Source organism: Capsella rubella, unplaced genomic scaffold (assembly GCF_000375325.1).
Source record: "Capsella rubella cultivar Monte Gargano unplaced genomic scaffold, Caprub1_0 scaffold_6, whole genome shotgun sequence".
NCBI classification, from domain to species: domain Eukaryota; kingdom Viridiplantae; phylum Streptophyta; class Magnoliopsida; order Brassicales; family Brassicaceae; genus Capsella; species Capsella rubella.
The window spans coordinates 4,097,388-4,118,639 of NW_006238918.1; the positions used below are offsets into that span (position 1 = coordinate 4,097,388).

General features: G+C 38.2%; 3 protein-coding genes across 3 annotated transcripts; all 3 read right to left on the bottom strand.

Moving 5' to 3' along the window:
* Window positions 1-6: 6 nt before the first annotated feature.
* On the bottom strand, window positions 7-2,643 carry LOC17884039 (CCR4-NOT transcription complex subunit 9). The gene is made up of 9 exons (XM_006288229.2): window positions 2,370-2,643; window positions 2,017-2,088; window positions 1,754-1,843; window positions 1,607-1,649; window positions 1,288-1,394; window positions 919-1,014; window positions 534-724; window positions 382-451; window positions 7-237 (listed from the first exon to the last, which is right to left on the bottom strand). Exons 1-9 carry the CDS (start codon window positions 2,526-2,528, stop codon window positions 139-141), a joined length of 927 nt encoding a protein of 308 aa, XP_006288291.1. The 5' UTR covers window positions 2,529-2,643; the 3' UTR covers window positions 7-138.
* A 1,567-nt stretch (window positions 2,644-4,210) lies between these two features.
* On the bottom strand, window positions 4,211-4,794 carry LOC17882059 (CLAVATA3/ESR (CLE)-related protein 40). The gene is made up of 3 exons (XM_006289304.2): window positions 4,692-4,794; window positions 4,559-4,605; window positions 4,211-4,388 (listed from the first exon to the last, which is right to left on the bottom strand). The coding sequence occupies exons 1-3, from the start codon at window positions 4,792-4,794 to the stop codon at window positions 4,287-4,289; spliced, it is 252 nt and encodes an 83-aa protein (XP_006289366.1). The 3' UTR covers window positions 4,211-4,286.
* Window positions 4,795-5,377: 583 nt separating this feature from the next.
* Window positions 5,378-16,939, bottom strand: LOC111830198 (callose synthase 3). Its single transcript, XM_023781731.1, has 43 exons — window positions 16,830-16,939; window positions 16,491-16,737; window positions 16,297-16,397; window positions 16,063-16,187; window positions 15,850-15,943; window positions 15,636-15,746; window positions 15,437-15,553; window positions 15,189-15,281; window positions 14,804-14,895; window positions 14,445-14,571; window positions 13,930-14,067; window positions 13,780-13,856; window positions 13,598-13,691; window positions 13,296-13,424; window positions 13,081-13,195; window positions 12,666-13,000; window positions 12,488-12,540; window positions 12,333-12,393; window positions 12,103-12,184; window positions 11,966-12,015; window positions 11,800-11,886; window positions 11,544-11,684; window positions 11,374-11,468; window positions 11,197-11,281; window positions 10,949-11,109; window positions 10,703-10,826; window positions 10,501-10,604; window positions 10,290-10,422; window positions 10,052-10,203; window positions 9,615-9,724; window positions 9,416-9,541; window positions 9,261-9,329; window positions 8,975-9,164; window positions 8,751-8,901; window positions 8,288-8,407; window positions 7,974-8,092; window positions 7,793-7,876; window positions 7,580-7,692; window positions 7,254-7,483; window positions 6,372-7,169; window positions 6,228-6,278; window positions 5,951-6,136; window positions 5,378-5,842 (listed from the first exon to the last, which is right to left on the bottom strand). Exons 2-43 carry the CDS (start codon window positions 16,684-16,686, stop codon window positions 5,594-5,596), a joined length of 5,868 nt encoding a protein of 1,955 aa, XP_023637499.1. The 5' UTR covers window positions 16,687-16,737; window positions 16,830-16,939; the 3' UTR covers window positions 5,378-5,593.
* Between the last annotated feature and the right edge of the window lie 4,313 nt (window positions 16,940-21,252).

A 21,252-nucleotide genomic window follows, 5' to 3' on the forward strand; every position in this document is an offset into this window, starting at 1 on the left:
ATCATAAGGCGGTCAGGAAATCCAAGTACATATATTCATCAAACTCAAAATCTTTGCTTGAGAGTTTCTGTTTCTCATCTGTAGTTCTCATTCCACCTAACATTTTTGTCCAATGAATAATAATCTCTGGGATCCTATTTAATTCACAAACATATGAACCAACTCTTGAGGTGCTCTACCGCCATTGTTAATGTTGTGAAGCAGTTGGTGCAGCCATGCCATTGCAATTTGATCATCCTGTCAAAATAAGAAAGATGATTAGCTAAAAACAGTCAAGTACCAAAAGAACTGAGACAAGATAACAATGAACTGATAGATAACAACTTGCTATCAGTATCAGTAGCAATTGATTCTGATGCTAATAAGAGGTATGACACTTACTGAGAGACATTTGCTGAAGGCAGCATTTCTCAGAAGATCAGGAAGGCAACTTCCAAGCGCATCACAGGCTCTGAATGTCATAAATAATTGTATTGTGTAAGCTCGAGTTTATGAAACTGTTTTCAAATGAAGGAGAAAAGATTATATTGCACCTGTTGTTCTCTGTCAAGCGGAGATAACAGCGTACGATGTGCTTTAGCAGCCTAGGAGAGGGTCCTTCTGCAAGTGACGTAACCATATTTCCCAAAACTCGACCCAGAGCAAAGAATCTCTCCGATGTGGTGCACATGTATTCAAGCCCAACATCGTCCAGCAAAACTTTCTGAACAATGAAAGTAGCAACCTGAAATAACCAGTTCAAAAAAATCAATCAGATGAGCATTCCCAGAACCAGCCAGAAACATCAACTGCAAGCAATACTTCTACAAGTTAAAAGTTCTTTGTATGAAGCAAAAATTTCAGATCTATGCAACTCGGAGCTGCATAGATGATAGGATGCGAATGTAAAGATAAGAATTTGAAAGAAGAAAAACTTACAGTCTTTGATAACTCGCTACCATTTTCCATTGTCCGGAGGCACAGTGGGACAATTTCAGTTTGAAGAAGAAATCTGATCACTTCAGCATCATCAACCTACCAAACCAAATGAACCATGTTGCAACACCAATATCACTAATAATTATATGATGTCTTGCACTATTTACTCAAAGGTCTTAGCATGCTAAGATGTGGTTTCTCAAATCAACACAATATATATCTACCAAGACAATGTGGTATTTAATGGCCAGACAGTTGTAAGCAAGTAAAAGGAGTGTTCTTGCCTTGTTGGCATCAAGACAGTTTTTATAACTAGACCATAGAACTTATAACTAGACACGGAAACAAAACTAAAAAATCAAGACATACCTTAACAAGTGCACCAATAACCCCCAAGCTAGTCAGCCGCAGGAACTCAAACGGCCTTGACTTGCTCGATGTATTCAAGAAAGCATACATGTACAATGGCAGATGGGCTGTATTTTTTTTAAAAAAGAAAAAGACTTTAAGCTTTAAGCATATTATAACCACACAAATCTAATAAATGAGATAAATTAATAAGAGACCAACAAGGTGGCTCTTACAACTAGTTCTGGTAGACAGATTGGATGATCAACTAATGTAATCTAAGTATGTTTTTAGTCACAGAACAAACAATGAGAACTATGGATTGCGAGCGTAGGTGTACCTTTCAGGAACAACATCCTCGTATTAGGATGAGAAGCAACAGACTGGAAGAATAAAATAAGATTAGAGTCTTCGAAACTGAACATACATGTATAAACGTGTGTAAATCTCCTAAAACAAAGGGAAAATTTGAAAATTTTTAAGGCACCTGGAGAAGCGCAAGTGCATTGCAGACCCTGTTGGATTGAGCAGAAGTCATGGTTGGAGGAGATAGGTAAGGGTAAACTGCAATAATCTCCTGAAAAGAGGAAATAAAAGAAAATGAAAAGGTCTTCCCACCAGTATAAAATGTACATCAAATCTCAAAAGTAAGAATGTTAGAAATAATGCAGTATAAAAGAAAGCCATCAAGCAATAACTACTCATGGATAAAGGTAAAAAACCGCCATAAGAATAGCATGGAGAGAGTACCTGAAGAAGAGCAGGAATGGTACCAACAGAATGCCACACAAGCGGAGCCAAGTTATGAAAGTGCTCCCTCTTCTGAACAAAAATGAAACACGAAATTAAAAGTAATCATCTGCCTAATGTATGAAAAATCAAAAGCAATGAGTTAATGTAAACATCAAACCAAATCAGAACATCAAAAACCATTCAACTATTTAATCTGCCCAGACGATCAATGAACATCAGTAAAAAGATTCCTCATACCAACTTCAAATGATCTTTTTTCTCAAACATGTACAGGAACCAAAGATTTTCACAATCTAAAACGCAAAATATGAAAAAGAGAAAATCCGAAAATTCCAAAGTAATAGACAGACCTTGGACAATTCCTGAAGAGCATTTTCCCGGAGCTGGAAATCGCTGAGATTGAGAATCAACTGCTCCGCCGACAGCGGATTGCGATCATTGGTGGAGGAAGCAGAAGAAGCTCCTGAGGAGCGAGCGAAGGAGAGCGAAGGAGGAGGACGATTAGCCATTAGAGAGAGAGAGAGAGAGAGAGAGAGCCCCTTTCACCACGCGCCGCAGACGACGAGAGAATCCTCTTACTTTGCTGCTGATTTGTTGTGAAATTGAGAGATGAGGCGTATTTATATATAGGCTCTAGGGGCGTGTTTCTCACGTGCTTCGCTTTCTCCGTTACTGTTTTTTTTTTTCTCTTTAAAATCTAAGTCTTCCTCAACATGAGGATTGTTATCTTCGGCAGAGTTGTTAACTATGGATTTACTATATGGTTCACCTCGTTACTTAGCTAATGGGAGAAAAAGGAGTCAAACATTTCACATTAAAAAAAAAAAAGCTATATTTATTTTTAATTTGCGCGGGTAAATAAACTAATAAATAACGGTTTTTCTTGTTTCTCGCGCCAAAGAAAATTCTGTTTTCGACCGTTGGTTCGATTCAATAGATCTTTATTATTACCTATATTTATATGTAAATAAAACTAATTATTTCTGCTAATGCTGAATAATTTTATTTTTGTTTTCGAGCTAAATAAAAAGACTAATTCAACTATATATATATATGAAAGATGTTTGATTTATGACAGTGAAAAGTTAAAGGTTGACTCTCCCTTGTGGTTTAAATTTGGAAAAATATTTAGAGATAAATGTAATTAAGGCCATTTATTTAAAATGACAGAAAATGGAAGTTAGCAATTTATAATTTTGTTTAGAAAGAAATCCTTATAGTTTTAAATGTTATCAAATCAGTTTGAACATATCTGTAAAAATTTATTTACTAGGAAAGATATAAAGGAGAAAAAGGGTGTGAACCAATAAACAAGATATGGATAGACAAAAAGTTTGCACTTTGCAGATAAAGATAGAGACAAAAGTTGTTGCTGTCAAAAGGGAAAAAAAAAAAAGAGTATACAAGATAGAGACAAATTTAAAGGGAACACTTTTTTTTTTTTAATAAATCAAAATGTAAAAAATGAAGGTGAAAAAGAACAATTCAACTGAGAGATTAGAGTCAAAATCCAGTGTCTAAGACTAAATCATCCATAAAAAAATTGAAAACTTCATGAGGGGTCTCAAACTGAGGCAACTGACCTGACCTAGTACACATCGTCTAGAAATGAAATTTGTGTCCTAGATAGATAGATAGATAGATATCAAACAATATCATTTCTAACAAAGCAAGGGGATCAATATGTGGCTCCACAACTCAAACAAGTATAGTAGTGGTCGTTACCGGAACTGGTTCACTGCACAGTATCATGGACAACAATATTCTAGCATCAACAAATCACAATAACTAGTACAAAACCTTAGACACCAATCTTCCACTTCCCGTCCCAAAAAAAAAAAAAAAAAAAAATCGATTTTTGCCAAGTTTCTTGTGGAAAAAAATGCCACTTTATAATTATGATTTGGTACCAACTTCAATAATACTCTAAACCCAAATATGTTGAGGTAACCCAAATGCTTCAGACTACATCTTGATCGAACCAACTTCTATAAAACCTTTGGCTGCATTTCTTCTATAAAACAAATGTCACTTAATAATTATGAATTTACCAACTTAAAAATATACTCTAATTAAACCAAAATATTATACTACTGAGGTAACAAACTGATTCGTCTCGAGAAACCAATTAGAAAGCATTCGATTAAACAAACTTCAAAACTGGAATGTGAAAAATGTTACAAACGTAATATGTCAACAATGTGAAAGCCAGAAGATGTAGTAAGAGCCAGAAGAAATATAATAATATAAAGCTGGAATGGATCTCTCTATGGAGCAAAAGGAATGTGGTTATGATGGAGAGGGTCGGATCCAGTCGGAACTTGTCTTTCTTCAACTTCAGTTCCTCTTCCTCCATCCATCTCCTTCCCCTGTTTTCCCAAAATCATGAATAAAAGGATACAAACGTATATATATCCAAAGTTTAAAGCTAGAAAACAAAAAGATTCCTTCTTTTTGGAAATCCATTGTTGTTCATTCACTAATTAATTCAAAACAGAGTCGCTTTAGATATGTTTGTTTGTGAAGAAAAAAATGTTACCTTTTTCGTGGCTTTCATATCTTGTGTTTCTCCTAGCCAAAAGAAGGCTTTAAAGAAAGAAGAACAGAGAGGATTCATCATCATGTTTATATAACCAAACGATGAGAATGTTATAAAGATAAAAATGACTTACATTTCGTAGAAGAAGAGCGAGCAAGTAGTGTAGAAGGAAGAAGAAGAAGAAGGAAGATGACTATTATGATAAAAACGCTTCCTTTGTATTTCATCGCCGCCATTTCAAAAAAAAAAAAAAAAGACCTCTTTCTGGTAAAAAGAAAGAGTCGACAAGAGTGACAACGACGAGAGAGGTGTGTCGTCGTCTAATAAGGAGTAAGTTCCGGTTTTGCCCTCGTTTTTTACTGTTTTGATGGGCAGATCAGTCATTGTCATTGTTCTTATTTCCCGGATGAGCTTTAATCTGTACGGACACAGAGGTTACCGTTTACAGGCTGGAACGAACCAGACAAACACACACACACAAAAAAAAAAAAAAAATTATCATCCTCGTACGTCTGCCTCGTGGAGCCTGTTACGCCCGCCACGTTTCTTTCGCCAATTTCCCGCCAATTTTCGGATTTTACGAAACTAAATGGGTTTCTCCTTCGTGGGCTTCCCTTTTCGACCCATCAACGAAATCCAAGCTGGGCTAGAATATTTTGAAACCTTTGGTATTTTCTCTGTGTCTTGCAAGTCAAGCAAAAACTGTTACTTGCTGAAGTCGCTCCTCTCTGCTATTTCACGTATTCATATGATATTGAATCAATTAGTAATCAAACAGAAGAAAAGTATTGATTTTGATTTCTGGTTAATTACTTGATCTATGGGAATGATAGGATTTGATGATGATCTGAATAAACTAAACAGTCACTACATGATACAGGACTACTACAATGTTCACCTAAGAGAGCGATATGCCGAGAACTAAGTTACATTAACTAACACTAGTGTCAATCCATACGAGTAGCTACTTGTACCAACAAGAAGATTATAAAGAGGGATACATTAACATCGCCTGCATTACAATGAATAGATGAATCATTCCTTGTTTCGAGAAGAGCGATCTTTCCTGTGTCCTCCAAGGATACGAGAGATCTGAAGACCTCTACTGAAAGCTTGATTAAAGAGCATACGCGTTTGGAACTCCGACACAAATGGAAACCATGCCAGGAACGCCACTGGCGTGAACAGCAATAGTCCCATCACTATCTCGTAACCACGAGCCAGTGTCCTCACTGATCCCCAGAATCCTGCTCTATGAACCACCGGTTTACAAGCTTGCGCAATCTGCAACAACACAAACACACCAATTGTTGCCTTGTGTCAATCCCAAAACACACAGCAATTCTTTCTAATTAGACTCACTACCAAAAAGCTTCTTCTTTTTTTACTTACCAAGAGCATCCCCCAACCTGTGGGCATAAAGGCAAGGATACACACAATTATGTCTTGTATCGTCATGTGAGCTAGTGTGATCAATATCACAATAATTGCGATAAATGTCATGAATATTAGCCCCTTTATCAACCGGAACATCAGCTGAAAACTAGCGCTGAATTTCCGCCTTCCAACCGATACAGTCTGAGAAAAACAAGCAAGCAATACATAAGTATAATCATTGACCATGATGTTAGAGAAACTATCGAGAGATTGATATGTTAAGTAATCCTACCTTCATCACAAACAATATCAAGAAAATCACAAGCCATGATACTCCGTAAACCTGTGTTGAGAAGAGATTTAGTGATTGAATAAGAAAAATGCCAACATCAAGAAGTGATGAAATAAGAAAATACCAACATCAAATGTTACATACCAGAAAGTTTTTAGTCTTCTCTGTAATCGTGAGATGATAAACAAGCCCGTATTGATAGATAAAGAACCGCAGGGCTAATAAAATCTCAACAATTATACCACGCTTTCCGGAATGTCGGAGATGTTCTTGCTCTTCCTCCCACCAAGATTCCCAACTTTTTTCTGCCGGAACACCAATACCTCCAATGTTATTTATCCATTTATTCCAATCAGTCCAATCATCAACAATTTTCTGCCATTCAAAACCCGAAGGATTGAAGAGGAAGGGAGCAAAAAGCCAAGTCCCGACCATGAACCACATAGATATGGTGATCAAAAGATATGCAAGGACGCCTCTGTAAGCACTTCCGAAAATTTGATACACAACGAGTAGCAGCATCATCTCAAGCCCCTTTACAAAATGGCTCCTGGAATACAGTCTATAATTATCAGCAAATTTGGCGTGAAAGACGACAAACCCTCTCCCCGTGGACCTGTACTTGGCCCCACCATGAAGTAACGTCCTTCCATAGTAGTGAGTCTTTGTCCCAAGAGAAAACGTAAAGAACACAGGCGCCAACTGAAGCTGCATCAGCACAAATTCACTCAAGGCAGTCCTAAAACCCCTCTCTAATCCAATTTCCATAAGCATAGGTAAAGCCATCAGGACACCAATCTGAACAAATGACTGTGAAGCAAGAGCTATTTGCAAAGGTGTATTGTCTCGGATGCCTTTCTGTGTACTTAAACCTTGTTCGAGCCCACTCAAAACAAGATAGAGGCGTCCATAGAGGAAGATATAGACAGTGAGAACAGTAATCTGTAAAAATAGTAGACAATGAATCAGATCCGAACTAGCTGTGTGATGCTTGGCTTAACAAAAACAGAACGAAATTGTGAATACCAGGGTGCTGAAGTAAAAGCCAACAGTGGTGAAGTAACAAGACATCATTCGGAAAAAGTCGAAACGGTGTCCAAGCCTGTAAATATCCCGACTTAATGTCTGCTCTCCATTGCCATTAGCAATCTTGGCCTCAAACATAGAGATCTGGTTTAGACCGACATCTCTTCCTTTACCAACTTGTATGTATTCATGATGGGTAACATTTCCTTCACGAAGTGTAGAATTGAATCCTGCTCGATACAAAAAAAGTACAAAATCCATCAGCGAGGACTTCAGTTAAGAGTCGATGAGAGACACAGATAGTCCTACGCAAGAGTAGAATATACCTGCAAATATGTCTTCACTGAGGTTGATAACCTTGGATGCTTTGCTAACACCACCTCTTGTTAGATGAAACAATCTATCAAACACATCTGGATGACCATAATGGAAACGAACCCTATATAGGAGCAAGAGAACAATGAATTCTAATATGGGAATGATAGCAAAGAAAATCATGTGCAATCATCATTACAGTTGATATCAGAAAACAAACTTACCTCAAAGGGTTTGCCAGTAATCTCTGACCAATGGTGACAAAACTAGTCTCTTGATTTGACATAAACCAAGCAAGAGAGGAAACACTGCCAAGTGCAAATACAAATTGTTCTTAGAGATAACCAAATTTCATTGAGCTAATAAGGAAATCCGTAAAACAGATGGAAATGCTAAAAGACTCACGATCCAGTAAATATATGTTCCCTAAGTCCAAGAATGGATGGATGCCTAACACCGTCATGCTTTGTAAGAAATTCTTGAAGCAAATTCCTCATTTTTAACGCTTCTTCCATGTAATTATCCTGAATAAAATTGGCATAGTAAGATACTTTATAATAAATGGCATCTTTGCTTCCAGGAGTTCAATGAACTCGCTGGCTTTGTTAGTTAATTGGAATTTGCAGGCTCTGTCTCTGGTTTTCTTCCGGCTTTTGTACTCTATTCGCAGTTTCAATAATACTCAAGTGTTAAAGAAAAGAAGAAGAACAAGTGCATACCTGATTCATATCGATTGTCTGTAAACCTTCTCCACGAGAAAAAATGATAGCATGATTCTGGTTTTCTGGCTTTCCCTCTCCAAGAATAGCAGGTCCAGGAAGCTTAATCCTATAGATAACCTAGAAGGCAGAGAAATTTTATTAAACATGTCCATGTAAGAATAAAGAAAAACATGGATAAAATGAACATGACATAGCAAATATAAAAGTAAAAATAAATGTGGCACAAGATGTATGTTTTCTAGAGGCAGAAAGTATACGAATTATCAAAGGTGTATGCCATTAGGTAGCCATTTAACTAAAATTTATACAATACATTATTCAGCTTTTACTAAGAAAATCAGTAAAAATTTCAGCATTAGCAGCACCTTCTGGACGGGCTTATCTAACACGAATATATTCAACGACATAACAAATTGCAGAATCAACAACTTGAAACAAGTGTTAGATTGCTTTGCATTACCTGGTCCAGATTCTGTGCTAGGCTAGAATGATCAGTAGACTTAGGCACCTTTACCAATACAGAATAATACACTTTCTGGTTCCCTTTCGTTGGCTTGTCTTTCACTGGTTCTTCCACCTCATCAATGTATGCAACACGGAGAGAAGGGTATCTGCCAATTGTAAGCAAAGCCATAAGTTCAAACAAGTTAACAAATGACAAGAAAATAGGATTGTTCTGCACACCTCGTCATAAGCCTCAATATATCCTGCGCACGAGGATCACCAGATCGTTTATGGATACCATATTGTTGACATGATACAACATATGTAAACTTCATGTCCGCAACAGCTTGACACTGTGCCCAGAGTGATCTTTCACCTCTTGAATTGTTCTCTGAATTTAGTTCTACAGCCTTGTAACCTTCCATCAAATCTAAAGAAGCAAGTTTTAGAAAGGGTCAGCATCAACAGTCGGTTGTATGAATTTATTTATGCCCTTCGCCATATAATATAAATTAGAGAAGAATACCTTCATGCATAGCCATATCTAGGAATGCCTGAAGCTCCAATGCTTTTCTATAATACATCATTCCTCTTACTGCCAAAATATCAAAAGATTAACAACAGGTCCAATGTATTCATCTTAATTTTTCACTGGAAAGGAAATTAACCAAAAGAGCATACCAGTTCTAGTCAGAGTCTGACCCCTATATGAAGCCCATAAACGAAGTTCCTCCTCCAATTCATCAGACTCCTTAAGTTCCTCTTCACTCGAGCATTTCACCCGCTCCAGAAAATTGTTCCATTCATCTAAAGATAAGAGGTCAGATAGACGTAAATCCAGAATTTAGGTTACAGTTAACAGCATATAAGCCAAAATCACCTGGAAAAATCTTCTGTAGGTAAAAGATGATTGAAACCCCATCTTCATTTGGCGTTTCCAGGTCACGCAAGGAGAAGAGGACCTCTTCAGTGTAATATGGAGTCAAAACACTACAATAAGAATTGCAAAGGGAAAAAAACCCTACTAGTTTAGTTACGAAATACGTGAATAAAAGCCAATCATTGTACATAACAAACCTACCCAGCCAGTTCAGTTACGAGAAACTACAAAGCAACCATACTTCAATTAAATAAGTAGCAATTGATATCACGATATTGTACAACAGTTCTAAATATTATATCTGTCATCATAAGCAACAAACTTGAGGAAACTATCAACTCCACACAATGTGTTTAGCTGGAAATTTAGGGCAAGAGTCAATCATCTCCCAACAGAATGTGAGCATATAAATTCAAAGTAGCTCCAGATAGGCTTACGAAAATGATAGCATGTTGCGAACTTTAGGTGCCATAGGCATGTCCATGAACAACGAATTTGAGAAGAAAGAGATCCGCCTTCTTGCTTCTAAGTTAGAGGGGACATCCATAGCAGACTCTTTAGTAGTCAACAGAAGGTATATTCGTTTGATCTGCACATACAGGCATTCAACTTTTGAGAGCAAATCATATAAAGACTGAAGAAATAGAACTTAAGTGTAACCCAATGTGGCAAAACCTTCTCTTTCCAAGCTTCTGTTACTGGTTCAATAGGAAATCTAATGGCGCCTGAGGATGCAAACAGCTGATATTGTTGTTCGAGAGGGATCATTCCCCCATGCCAAGTGCCACCATGACTCGAATCTACCAAACTACAGAGACAATTAAAGATATAAGATTTTACTTAGCCAAGCCAAGCTACAGAGATGTAGTGATAGAAAGTTGCCAACCTAGATATATTGTAATCCTCCATCATAATGTCTCTTGTTACAACTTCCAGCATGTCTTGGAAGAGAATTACAACGTGATCTCTATCTTCCTCCTTATTGTCTAGCTACATGGCATAAGAAAACGAAGATATTGGACCATATAAAAATAATTCTGTAAAAATTAAAACTAAAAAGGAAACAGTACCACAGGAAGAACATTTACCAAATATTTTATTAGCTTGACAAAGTGATCATAGAGGCTAGGCAGAGCACTCATCTTGTATTCTTGAATCAGATCCTCAATATCTATATGTTTGTCAACCTCGGCAAATATGATCTCTATCACCCTGAGTACCAAAGATATAAGTTGGCCGTAATATAGTATGGTATGTTGCAAAGTTGAAATTATCAAAATCAGGAATAGAAATGTACTTAGACGTTATGGTTCCAATAACTTAACGAAACTTACTCTTTTTCACGGTTTCCCTGAACCACATATTTTATGATATTCTTGAATGAAGCATAGCACTCACGGACAGCACATTTCATGTAAGTGTCACTCTCAATCCTCTTCTTGAGCTCTCTGTCCTTCCCATTACTGTCTTTTGCCATATCCAATGCTATCGGTATCTACAGCCAAACATCAAAATCATATGCCAAAATAAAAAATCAGAGAATCCTAGAGATTAATTATAATGTATTTCTGTAAGAGCAAACCTTGCTAGCCAATAAGAAGGGAGGCCACTGTATGAGATCCAGATCACGGTCAGCCCAGTATGGAACAAGCAACAGATCCATCTCCCTATGAAAAGTCCAAATGCAGAACATTAGTTTAAAATTTTGAGTCCCAGTCTCTTTCAGCTAGATATATGGCATACAAATTTCAAAACTTACCTATCATTAATAAGATCTTCCTCTCTAAAACTACTGATTATTGTGTTCCACAACTGCGCAAATCTCGCAGCCTCTTTCTCTTTGTTGACAGGTACCTGGAATAAGCATTTAGTACAAGCAATCAATGAGAAGAATCGTACATCATAGCAGTTCACTTGGGTTCAACGAACCTTATCCTCCGTAAAGTTATGAGATAAAGTAGCCCTTAATCCCTTCTTCTTTTTCTGGTTCGTTCCATCAGGAATTAAGCGGTCATTAAAAGCTCCGGGGAGTGATTCAAACCGTGATCTAAGCATTCCCAGTGTACGAATCTGTAACAAATGAAAAGGTAAGGATTTAGAGATCATCAATGAAAATTACAAGGCAAACCTCAAGTTCAATGTAAAAAACTCAGCTTCACTAAGATTATTTTAAAAATCAGCATACCTCTCCAAGGCGGCGGAATGCACCATAAATACCTCCAAATATTGTGGAGAAAATAGCATACCAAATCTGACTATCCATGAAATATACCTGCAGCAAGATGGAGCAGAGATCAATATTAGCAACAGCACAAAGCAGGAGAGGACATGTCCTACGTGACCATGCTTACCAGAATAATAGGGGCCCAGAGGGCGATAACGACACCAATATTGTTTTTAGCTGCACAAATAAGGTAGAAATGGTGAGAGAGAAAATTAATAAATATTCATTCCAGTAATCATGTAGTGTATGTGAAATATGCATTACCACGAGGAAAGAACTCATGCCACTGAAAATTAGTCACACGGGCCTTCATAATGTCTTGCGTTGGGGCAACTAAAGGCTTGATCTGTAAGCATTGCCAATTTATCAGACTCCAAGAATTGTAGCAATCATGGTACAATCCCAAAACTATTGTTTCCATATCACATCACTAATCTTACTATTCCCAGATCAAGAAGTTAATAATTACCAGAACTAATACAAGAAACACATACCTCGATATAGTAACTGAATGCCAGCTTTGTGGCAATAAGCAAAACCCAGAACATGGTATATCTACGCAAGAAAAAGGTAGAGAGAGATAAGTGAACAGAGGACTCAAGCTTATACTAAAATCCAATGATGCATATTTCACAAGCAGAACCCCTACTTGAAGAGGGAAAATGCGCTCTCATGCATTCCTCTGCCAACATAGAGTCTAGGCTGCAAGGTGAAAAAAAGAAATCACGGTTGATTAGTCACATCAGCAACAAATCACATTATGAGTTTTTTCTTTTGTCATTAGTTTTTTCATGCAAGAACACCAACTGAGTGAAGAGATGAAATACCTGAGACCACCACATCATTAGCATTACAATTCTATAGTTCGACCTCTCAAGAAACCGTCGTAGAAGGGGGAAAAGAAACATTACACCCGCGAGCATATTAGGCGACAGATAGAAAACAACAGCTATTATAAATAGTGAAGGTGAGTGCATGGCATTCCCAAACCAACTCTTGATAGTTCTGGCAAATGCGGGAGGATCTTTCCAGCTGTAGGCGTATGTAACTGGAAGAATAATAACCCAGGCAGCAGCAGAGACCACTTTCAGAATGTATCTTAGTTTAACATGTAGTGTCATACTTCGATGAGCCTTGAAATTAAGGATCACATCAAGAACAGCTGCAGAAATCGTTCTGGAAGATGAGCTTTTGTCACTCAATTAAACTTATGAAAGTATGATAACAATGACATTAACCAACCTTGTCCAAGCTTCATTATTGCAGCTGTGATAAACACGCTCAGAATTTTCTTGAATACAGCAGCCCCAAAGACTGAACTTGGTTGTCCGCCATCCCAGGCCATAATAATCATGGCCTTCCAAAAATCATCATCAAGGTCATTGTTTGTGAAAATATTCATTTCTTGAATACATCAGCTCCAAAGAGGGATAGTGACAATTAGATGATAGTAATACCTGAAGGCACAAAATATAGAAGCTCCACATTCGATCGAAACTTCTGAAGACATGCCAGAAGGAACGAATCTCAACAAAATAAACTTTCCCCACCCATCTATCCTTGGAAACAGTAGGCTTGCTGTTATCCTGTGATATATGATAACAAAAGCAGGACAAAAAATATGGCAATAAGTGGTAGTCATTATCTGATAGACAAAATTCAACAGGAAGAGATTAGAGTTCCTAGATCAGTGTAGCAGATTCCCGTAAGAAAAAATATATGTAGATAAGAACAGAGAAGATCTGTAGTTAATGTATACCCCGTCTTTTTCTGTATTGGGTACAGCAACAGGCAGACAAAAGAAATCAGCATCAGCTCGCATTGGCCATCCTAACCGAAAGCAATCAACTGACCTGCAATGAAAAAACCATATATAATTATCATAAAAACCAATCATGAAGACCTTTACGATTGCGTGAAAGCAGGTAGATAAAATATCACCAAAAGTATTCATTCAAATCATCGTAGTTCCTCCACTGCGAGTGCTTAGACTTCCCTTTTTTGCTTCTTTGAGCCTCCTGTGAATGGTACAATTACGTAAGTAAGAATACTAACAAGCAAAGATGCTAAAAGCAAAAGGAAAAGCTCTACCATCTGAATCACTTCATAGATTGGAGTCACAACTTTCCTCAAGAATGCATCTTCCTCGCCTCCATAAGCTGGCTTCACATTTTCCCCAGTCATAGGACTAACATTCCCAGCCAGCATACCATAGAGTTCAAATGCCATCTGCAGAAGCATGAAATGGAGTACGAAAAATATAAACAACACATTTAGGAATGCATAGCGAAAAAATCAGTGTATTATCAAAATCAAGCACTGTAACCATCTGTACTAAAATGCTAATTTTGTAAGGAAAACAATATCAATCGACATTTTCTCATCAAGCACATATACACATCTTTTGCCTCAAAAAAAAAAGACACGATAAAAATTTATTAGTGTGCTTGCAAGTTATTAGCTTCTTAGCAAAATACAAACAACAAAAGAATTAAAACTTTCAATGATAAAGTTTGACAGTAAAGCATAATATTAGCACTGGCGGAAAAGCATAAAAAAACAAGAATCACGCACATACTATGGAAGACTTGCACAAAGAAACTTACATGATGATAAATGTAGCAGAGACACTCCGGCATGAATCTCAAGTTCGCTGCTTCACCCCAGATTAGAAGATACAGGGCCATATACAATAGCTTGCGCTGTTGCATTTCCTGCTGTATAGTTGGCAACCTACAAGCAAAGCATACATTAAAACATATGCTCGACACCAGAGTTTGCAAAAACATTTAGCCACAAACAAGAAACTTAATTCCTGCTCATGAAAAATACACAGAAACCCTTAGTTGCTTCTGAATAAAATATTTTTCGAGTCAGTTCCTAAAATTTCTTTTTATGATCATATTCTAAGCTACTCCTGCAGAAACTATACATAATCGAGCATAGATGTCTACAATTCCCTTACCAAAGACTACTCTTTCGACCAAGGTATTTGCACCATTTCTTATAGTTCTTGAAAAGCTTCTTCATCACTTCTGTCAATGCTTGATCATCCAGCTGTGAGAGCAAAGTGGTTAATAATGAGAACAAACAAACGGGTAAATCGATAGTACATTATCAAATATTATGGTCACAGTAGTATGCAGTTGCATATATATTCCATGGAAAAAAAACCATACTCCAAAGAAACCCCCTCGTTTGGAAAAGGAAAAGTGAATTAAGTCAAAAAAGAAAGAAAAAACACTATGAAACAAGACCAACTAAACGATGAAATTGTTTGTTTATATGCATGGACACACCAAACCTACATAAAAGTGGTCTTCTAACAATGGAAAGATTGAAGTACAAACCTTTGGCTGCTGATCAGGCTTAGGAAATTGTCTTATATGTACATTAGCAAGTAATAAGATCAGATGCTCCCTTTGATTAGCCACATTGTCTTTCTGCAGAACAGTAACAACACATGAATAAATGCATGGTAGCAAGTAATACGATCGAGTGATCCTAAAATTAGCTGCATTATCTTTCAGGAATTTTTAGATTACTCTCAACAAAAGATTATTCAAAATTGAAAGGATCACTGAACTAGAAAAGTTACCTGAAATCCAAACATTTCTAGAAGCCAATCAAGCATGTCTTCATCTTTCTTTTTCTTGTGACCTTCTGGCCAAGGAAGACCTCTAGTGTTACGGAGAGCAAGAACAGCGGCTTGGATCTGTAGCAAAGATTACATTACCTGCTGATAACATGTTAAAAATATATAACAGTGGCCACAGTAGAACAAAAAGAGGACTAACCTCAGGATATCTCATAATCGCTTGATTTGCACTATCAGGATCAAGAGGTAGGATGTTATAGGGGACATACAACTGTGTCTTTTCTGCGACCTTGTCTTGAGCTTCCAGAATCTGAAAACATTATACTTCATTGCCACATTGCACAAGAGATGGAAATGATAAATGTTTTAAGGGAAAATTACTAAAACAAGATAGGACTAAAAAGTTGCATTACCTCCCGGTCAACCTCAATAGACTGTGTCAAATTAACAGCCCTCAACACCTCAAACAAAACATTGGCAGTTTGGTATGCTTTTGTCAGCTGAGCACTGAAAATCAATAGATTGTAAAGCATCAGTTAGGGAATTTGGTGCTCTCAAACACAGATTAGAACACTAAATAGCGTAATAGAGTGGGAACAAAGACATTGCAAGTAGGTTAGACATACCGGTCAGCCTTATCTGCGGCATTGTGCAAAGCTTGAATATACTTCTTATAGTAATGTTGATAAAAGCTTTGCATTTCACGGGCATCACTCTTCTTAACCCTCCCCATCAGAGTTGGATCATGTTCCTGAAATGAAACGGAAAAGCAGAATTTGTCAGAGAGAATCAAGCAGAGTTCTTCCTACAAATATCATCTACCACATGCAGGAATCAAGCAGGGCGATAAGAATGCTCACTCTTTCAAGACGCTGTAGAAGTGCAGTTTTAAACTGGCGAACACCTCTTCCACTGGAGGTGGGATCCAATCTATGAGCTTTCTCAAATGCATAAAAACGACCTAAGGGAGGAGCAGAACCAAAAGCAGATGAAACAACAAATTACATAGCAAAACTAAAACAAAGTGGGGAATGGGGTAGTCAGAAGAGCTTACAGAGATAGGCAACCCTGGGGTTACTAGATTCAACCTCATTGGCAACACGAAGAATGGGGGCAATCTCAACAAGCGATGAAGGAACAACTTCACTATCGAATGACTCTCCAAGATTACCAGCGGTCTGAGTTCGAATGATCCGCCGCTGCTGAGGCTGTGACGGTCCTTGATCAGGACCTCCTCTCGAAGCCGACATTCCTTCTACACTAAAACCTCCAGGTCAAGCCGTTTCGTAAGTTCCCTCAGCCTCCTCGATCGAAACAAACAAAACTCATTAGACAACAACAACATAGACAAAGAAGATTAAACAGAAGTGATGCGACATTGAAAGAAACATACAGAGAGATCCAGAAACCCTAAACAATGACGGAGCAAAGGAGCCAGCCACAACTTTAAGCTACTTAGCTGCTAAGTACGCAAAGTGAGAGAGAGAGAGAGAGACACACATGAGCCTCAGTGAATGTTTTTTGTGTTTTTCTTCTTTTATCTTCCTTTTCTTAGCACCGCTTTAAAATTTAATGGAAAACCCAAAAAAAAAAAAAAGGAAATTTTCCTTTTAAAAAAGGACACTTTCGAAGTTCGTGTCCACAATAAGGCTCTGTTTTCCATTTAATTACAGTAACACCACCAAATTTTGAACTGATGCAATGTAGGTTTTGTCTTGGATGAAACAAAAAAAGGTAAATACATCTGAAACGAAGGGTATTTTTGTAAGAGAATTTGGAATTTCAAAAAAGTAGAAGATTCCAATAAAATAAAAGTGTCAGCGGTTTTCTAAAAACTTGAATAGCTTCTTTGACCTCATATGACTCGTCGGCATTACTTTTCAATTTTTTTATTTCTTTCACCGTTTTTTTTTTGACGTTAAACAATGGTTTTACCGTTTTGTTTAACAAGATTTAAGGCTCTTTCTTTATCTCAACAAAGCCCATTAGGACCAAAAAAATTATAGGCCCATCAAAACAAAGCCCAATTTAGATCAACCGTATCCAGTCTCCTTCACTACATATCTATCTTTGACTCGAGCGAAACTCAAATATTGTATCGTTCCTCTTCCAATCAGAGAATTCGAAACCCTAATCCGATTTCGCGATCTCACAAGCTGATACAGTTAAATGGCAGAACCACACGTGTGACCCTACACGTGCGATGGCAAGTAGCAGCTCAAGTAAAGATCGCAAGCAACACGTGGATAGTGGCGATTAAAAGATTCCCTTGGCCGTTAGAAGCGTTGGAGCTAGCTTAAAAGAGCAATGTTTAGCTCATTCTTATCATTATCGCATTTGATATTTTTCTAGACTCTTCTTCTTCTCTGTAATCCGAATCTGAGATCACTGGGTTTCTCTCCTCGTGAGGGCCAGTGAGTAATCTTACCGAGTTTAATGAACTTCGTTTGATTATCGTTTGTGTTACGGTGTTGGATTTCCAGTGATTGTTATTTGTGTTGATTTGTGGGTTTTTCTGTATTAAAGGTATCAGAGCCATACGATTCTCGAATCATGGGGGTTGAAACACGATCGCAGGCTGCGGAGGGGAAGACTCAGGCGGTGGAAGCAGAGACGACCGATTCTCGTATTTCACGGTTGGAGGAGATCGTCGCGAACCAAAGTCAGAAGATGCTCAAGCATATGGCGGAAATGTTTGAAGCGTTTCAACGATCGACTAAATCTGGGGGAGAGGGTTCACAGTTATCACCAGGAAGTACACCAGCATCGACGTCTTCCTTGGAGATACGATCTAATTATCCCGATCCACCTGTGGTAGTCAAATCGGAACCAGCTCGTACGGAGCACCACCGATCGGACGCTCCTTATCTGTATGGGAACCTTACTCGTTTGGGTAAAATCGATTTTCCTCGTTTTGATGGTAGCAGGATTCATGAATGGTTATTTAAGGTGGAGGAGTTTTTTGGTGTGGATTTTACTCCTAATGAAATGAAGGTTAAGATGGCTGCGATTCATTTTGATGGTCATGCTTCAGTGTGGCACCATTCCTTTGTTCAATCTGGTATTGGTCTTGATGTATTGTATGATTGGGTGGGGTATGTTAAGCTGTTAAGAGAGCAGTTTGAAGATGACAATGATGAACCTATGGCAGAGCTTAAGCAGCTTCATGAAACAGATGGTATTGTGGATTATCATCGCAAGTTTGAATTGATTAAGATAAGGGTGAATTTGTCTGAGGAATATTTGGTGAGTTTATACTTGGCAGGGTTACGGACTGATACTCAAATGCATGTCAAGATGTTTGAGCCACAGAGTATTCGTCAATGTTTCAAATTGGGAAGGTTGTATGAGAAAGCTCATCCACGAAAACCTGTTGTTCACAATTGGACTACTCCTCGAGGTGGTTCTGCTGGTCAGGGATCTAGAGGGGTGCTACCAATGCCGAGAGAGACTGGGGTTGTGGCAAATCGTTCTGGTCCTAAAAACAATGAAGGCGCTCCTAAGAAGTTCCTTAGCAGGGAGGAGATGAGTGATCGAAGAGCTAAGGGTTTATGCTACTGGTGTGATGAGAAGTTCACCCCAGAACATTATCAAACTCACAAGAAGACACAACTGTTTAGTTTGGAGGTGGATGAAGGTCTCTCAGAAGGTGAAGGTGTTGAATGGGAGGAGTCAGAGCAAGAGGATAAAGAGATGCCTCGGGTTTCTGTTAATGCAGTCTCCGGTATTTCCGATTACAAAACAATGCGGGTTAAGGGCTTATATGGGAAGAAGCCTATCTATATCCTTTTAGATTCTGGCTCGACTCATAACTTTGTGGACCCTAAGGTGGCAGCTAAGTTGGGGTGTGAAGTTAAGGTTTCTGGTCTGACAAGGGTATCTGTGGCGGACGGTCGTAAGTTGGGGGTTCAGGGTAAAATTGAGGGATTTCAATGGCGGTTGCGCACTACATTCTTTCACTCTGACGTGTTGTTAATTCCCCTACAAGGTTGTGATATGGTATTGGGAGTACAATGGCTTGAAACATTGGGAAGGATATCATGGGAATTCAAGAAACAGGAGATGAGTTTTATGTGGCAAAACAAGAGGGTGTTGTTGTATGGAATTCACAATGGATATGTTCGAGATGTGAAAGCACAAAAATTGCAGAAACTTACTGAAGAGGAAGTCCAAGTTTCTATGATTTGTGTTAATACAGTAACTGAAGAAGATACGCAGGAGCTTATTCAAGTCAATGCCTTGGCTGTCGTTGAAGAACCTCCATCAGTTATTGCCAATGTCATACATGAGTTTCCAGATGTATTTGCTGAACCAAGCAGTTTGCCCCCATTCCGCAAGGATCACGACCACAAGATATTGCTTTTGGAGGGTGCAAATCCAGTGAATCAAAGACCCTATCGCTATGCTTTACACCAGAAGAATGAGATTGACACTATCGTGGAGAGTATGCTCACTGCAGGTACAATTCAACCAAGTTCTAGTCCTTATGCTTCTCCAGTGGTTCTTGTCAAAAAGAAAGATGGAACTTGGAGGTTATGTGTGGATTACAGAGAACTTAACAGTATTACTGTGAAAGACAGATTCCCTATTCCCTTGATTGAAGACTTGCTTGATGAATTGGGAGGGTCTCAGATATTTTCTAAAATTGATTTAAGAGCTGGCTATCACCAAGTTAGAATGCAGCAGGAGGATATCTCTAAAACAGCTTTCAAAACTCATAGTGGTCACTATGAGTACTTAGTCATGCCTTTTGGCCTTACTAATGCTCCAGCAACGTTTCAAAGTTTGATGAATTCAGTCTTTAATCCGTTTCTGAGGAAGTTTGTTTTGATCTTTTTCGATGACATTCTCATCTACAGCACCTCTCTTGAAGATCATGTGAAGCATCTTCAGTTAGTTTTTGCAGTAATGAAGACAGAGAGTTTATTTGCCAAGATGAGCAAATGTGCCTTTGCAGTCACAAGGGTAGAATATTTGGGGCATTTTATTAGTGCTGAAGGGGTTGCAACTGATCCAGCCAAAGTTAAAGCAGTTGCAGAATGGCCAACTCCTACTAATCTGAAACAGCTAAGGGGGTTCTTGGGGTTAGCTGGTTACTACAGGCGTTTTGTTCAAAACTTTGGTGTTATTGCCAGCCCACTGCATGCCTTGACAAAGACAGATGCATTTCAGTGGACTGCTACCTCTCAGGAAACTTTTGATAATCTCAAACTGGCTCTCTGTCAAGCACCTGTGTTGGTCTTACCCTTATTTGACAAGACCTTTGTGGTGGAAACTGATGCATGTGGTCATGGTATTGGTGCAGTCTTGATGCAAGATGGCCATCCTTTATCTTACATTAGCAGACAATTAAAGGGAAAGCAGCTTCACTTATCTATTTATGAAAAGGAACTTCTTGCTGTTATATTTGCCGTTCAAAAATGGCGTCACTATTTGCTTCTAGCCCATTTTATCATCAAGACTGATCAAAGGAGTTTGAAATACCTGCTGGAACAACGTCTCAATACACCAATTCAACAACAATGGCTTCCTAAGTTATTGGAGTTTGACTATGAGATTCAATACAAACAAGGGAAAGAAAACTTGGTGGCTGATGCCTTATCTCGAGTCGAGGGTTCTGAAGTTCTACACATGGCTATGACTGTTATTGAATGCGACTTGTTGAAGGAGATTCAAGCAGCTTATGCAACAGATCCTGCAGTTCAAGCTCTCATTACAGCTCTCCCAAGAAACATTATTCCTGGTCCCAAGGCATCTTAAGGAGGAAGAGTAAGATTGTTGTTCCTTCTGATAGCAAGCTTCGAGATCCTATTCTG

Excerpts from the sequence above, each read along its gene's own strand:
- LOC111830198 (XM_023781731.1), bottom strand. The coding sequence starts at position 16,686 with ATGTCGGCTTCGAGAGGAGGTCCTGATCAAGGACCGTCACAGCCTCAG. Across the intron at positions 10,827-10,948 it reads CAGGGAAACCGTGAAAAAGA|GGTGATAGAGATCATATTTG; the intron begins GTAAGTTTCGTT and ends TTTGGTACTCAG. Across the intron at positions 5,843-5,950 it reads CAGGTTGGGGGATGCTCTTG|ATTGCGCAAGCTTGTAAACC; the intron begins GTAAGTAAAAAA and ends GTGTTGTTGCAG.
- LOC17884039 (XM_006288229.2), bottom strand. The coding sequence starts at position 2,528 with ATGGCTAATCGTCCTCCTCCTTCGCTCTCCTTCGCTCGCTCCTCAGGA. Across the intron at positions 1,015-1,287 it reads TTATTGGTGCACTTGTTAAG|GTTGATGATGCTGAAGTGAT; the intron begins GTATGTCTTGAT and ends TTGGTTTGGTAG. Across the intron at positions 452-533 it reads CGCTTGACAGAGAACAACAG|AGCCTGTGATGCGCTTGGAA; the intron begins GTGCAATATAAT and ends TATGACATTCAG.
- LOC17882059 (XM_006289304.2), bottom strand. The coding sequence starts at position 4,794 with ATGGCGGCGATGAAATACAAAGGAAGCGTTTTTATCATAATAGTCATC. Across the intron at positions 4,606-4,691 it reads TCGCTCTTCTTCTACGAAAT|CCTTCTTTTGGCTAGGAGAA; the intron begins GTAAGTCATTTT and ends CTTTCTTTAAAG. Across the intron at positions 4,389-4,558 it reads ATATGAAAGCCACGAAAAAG|GGGAAGGAGATGGATGGAGG; the intron begins GTAACATTTTTT and ends TTGGGAAAACAG.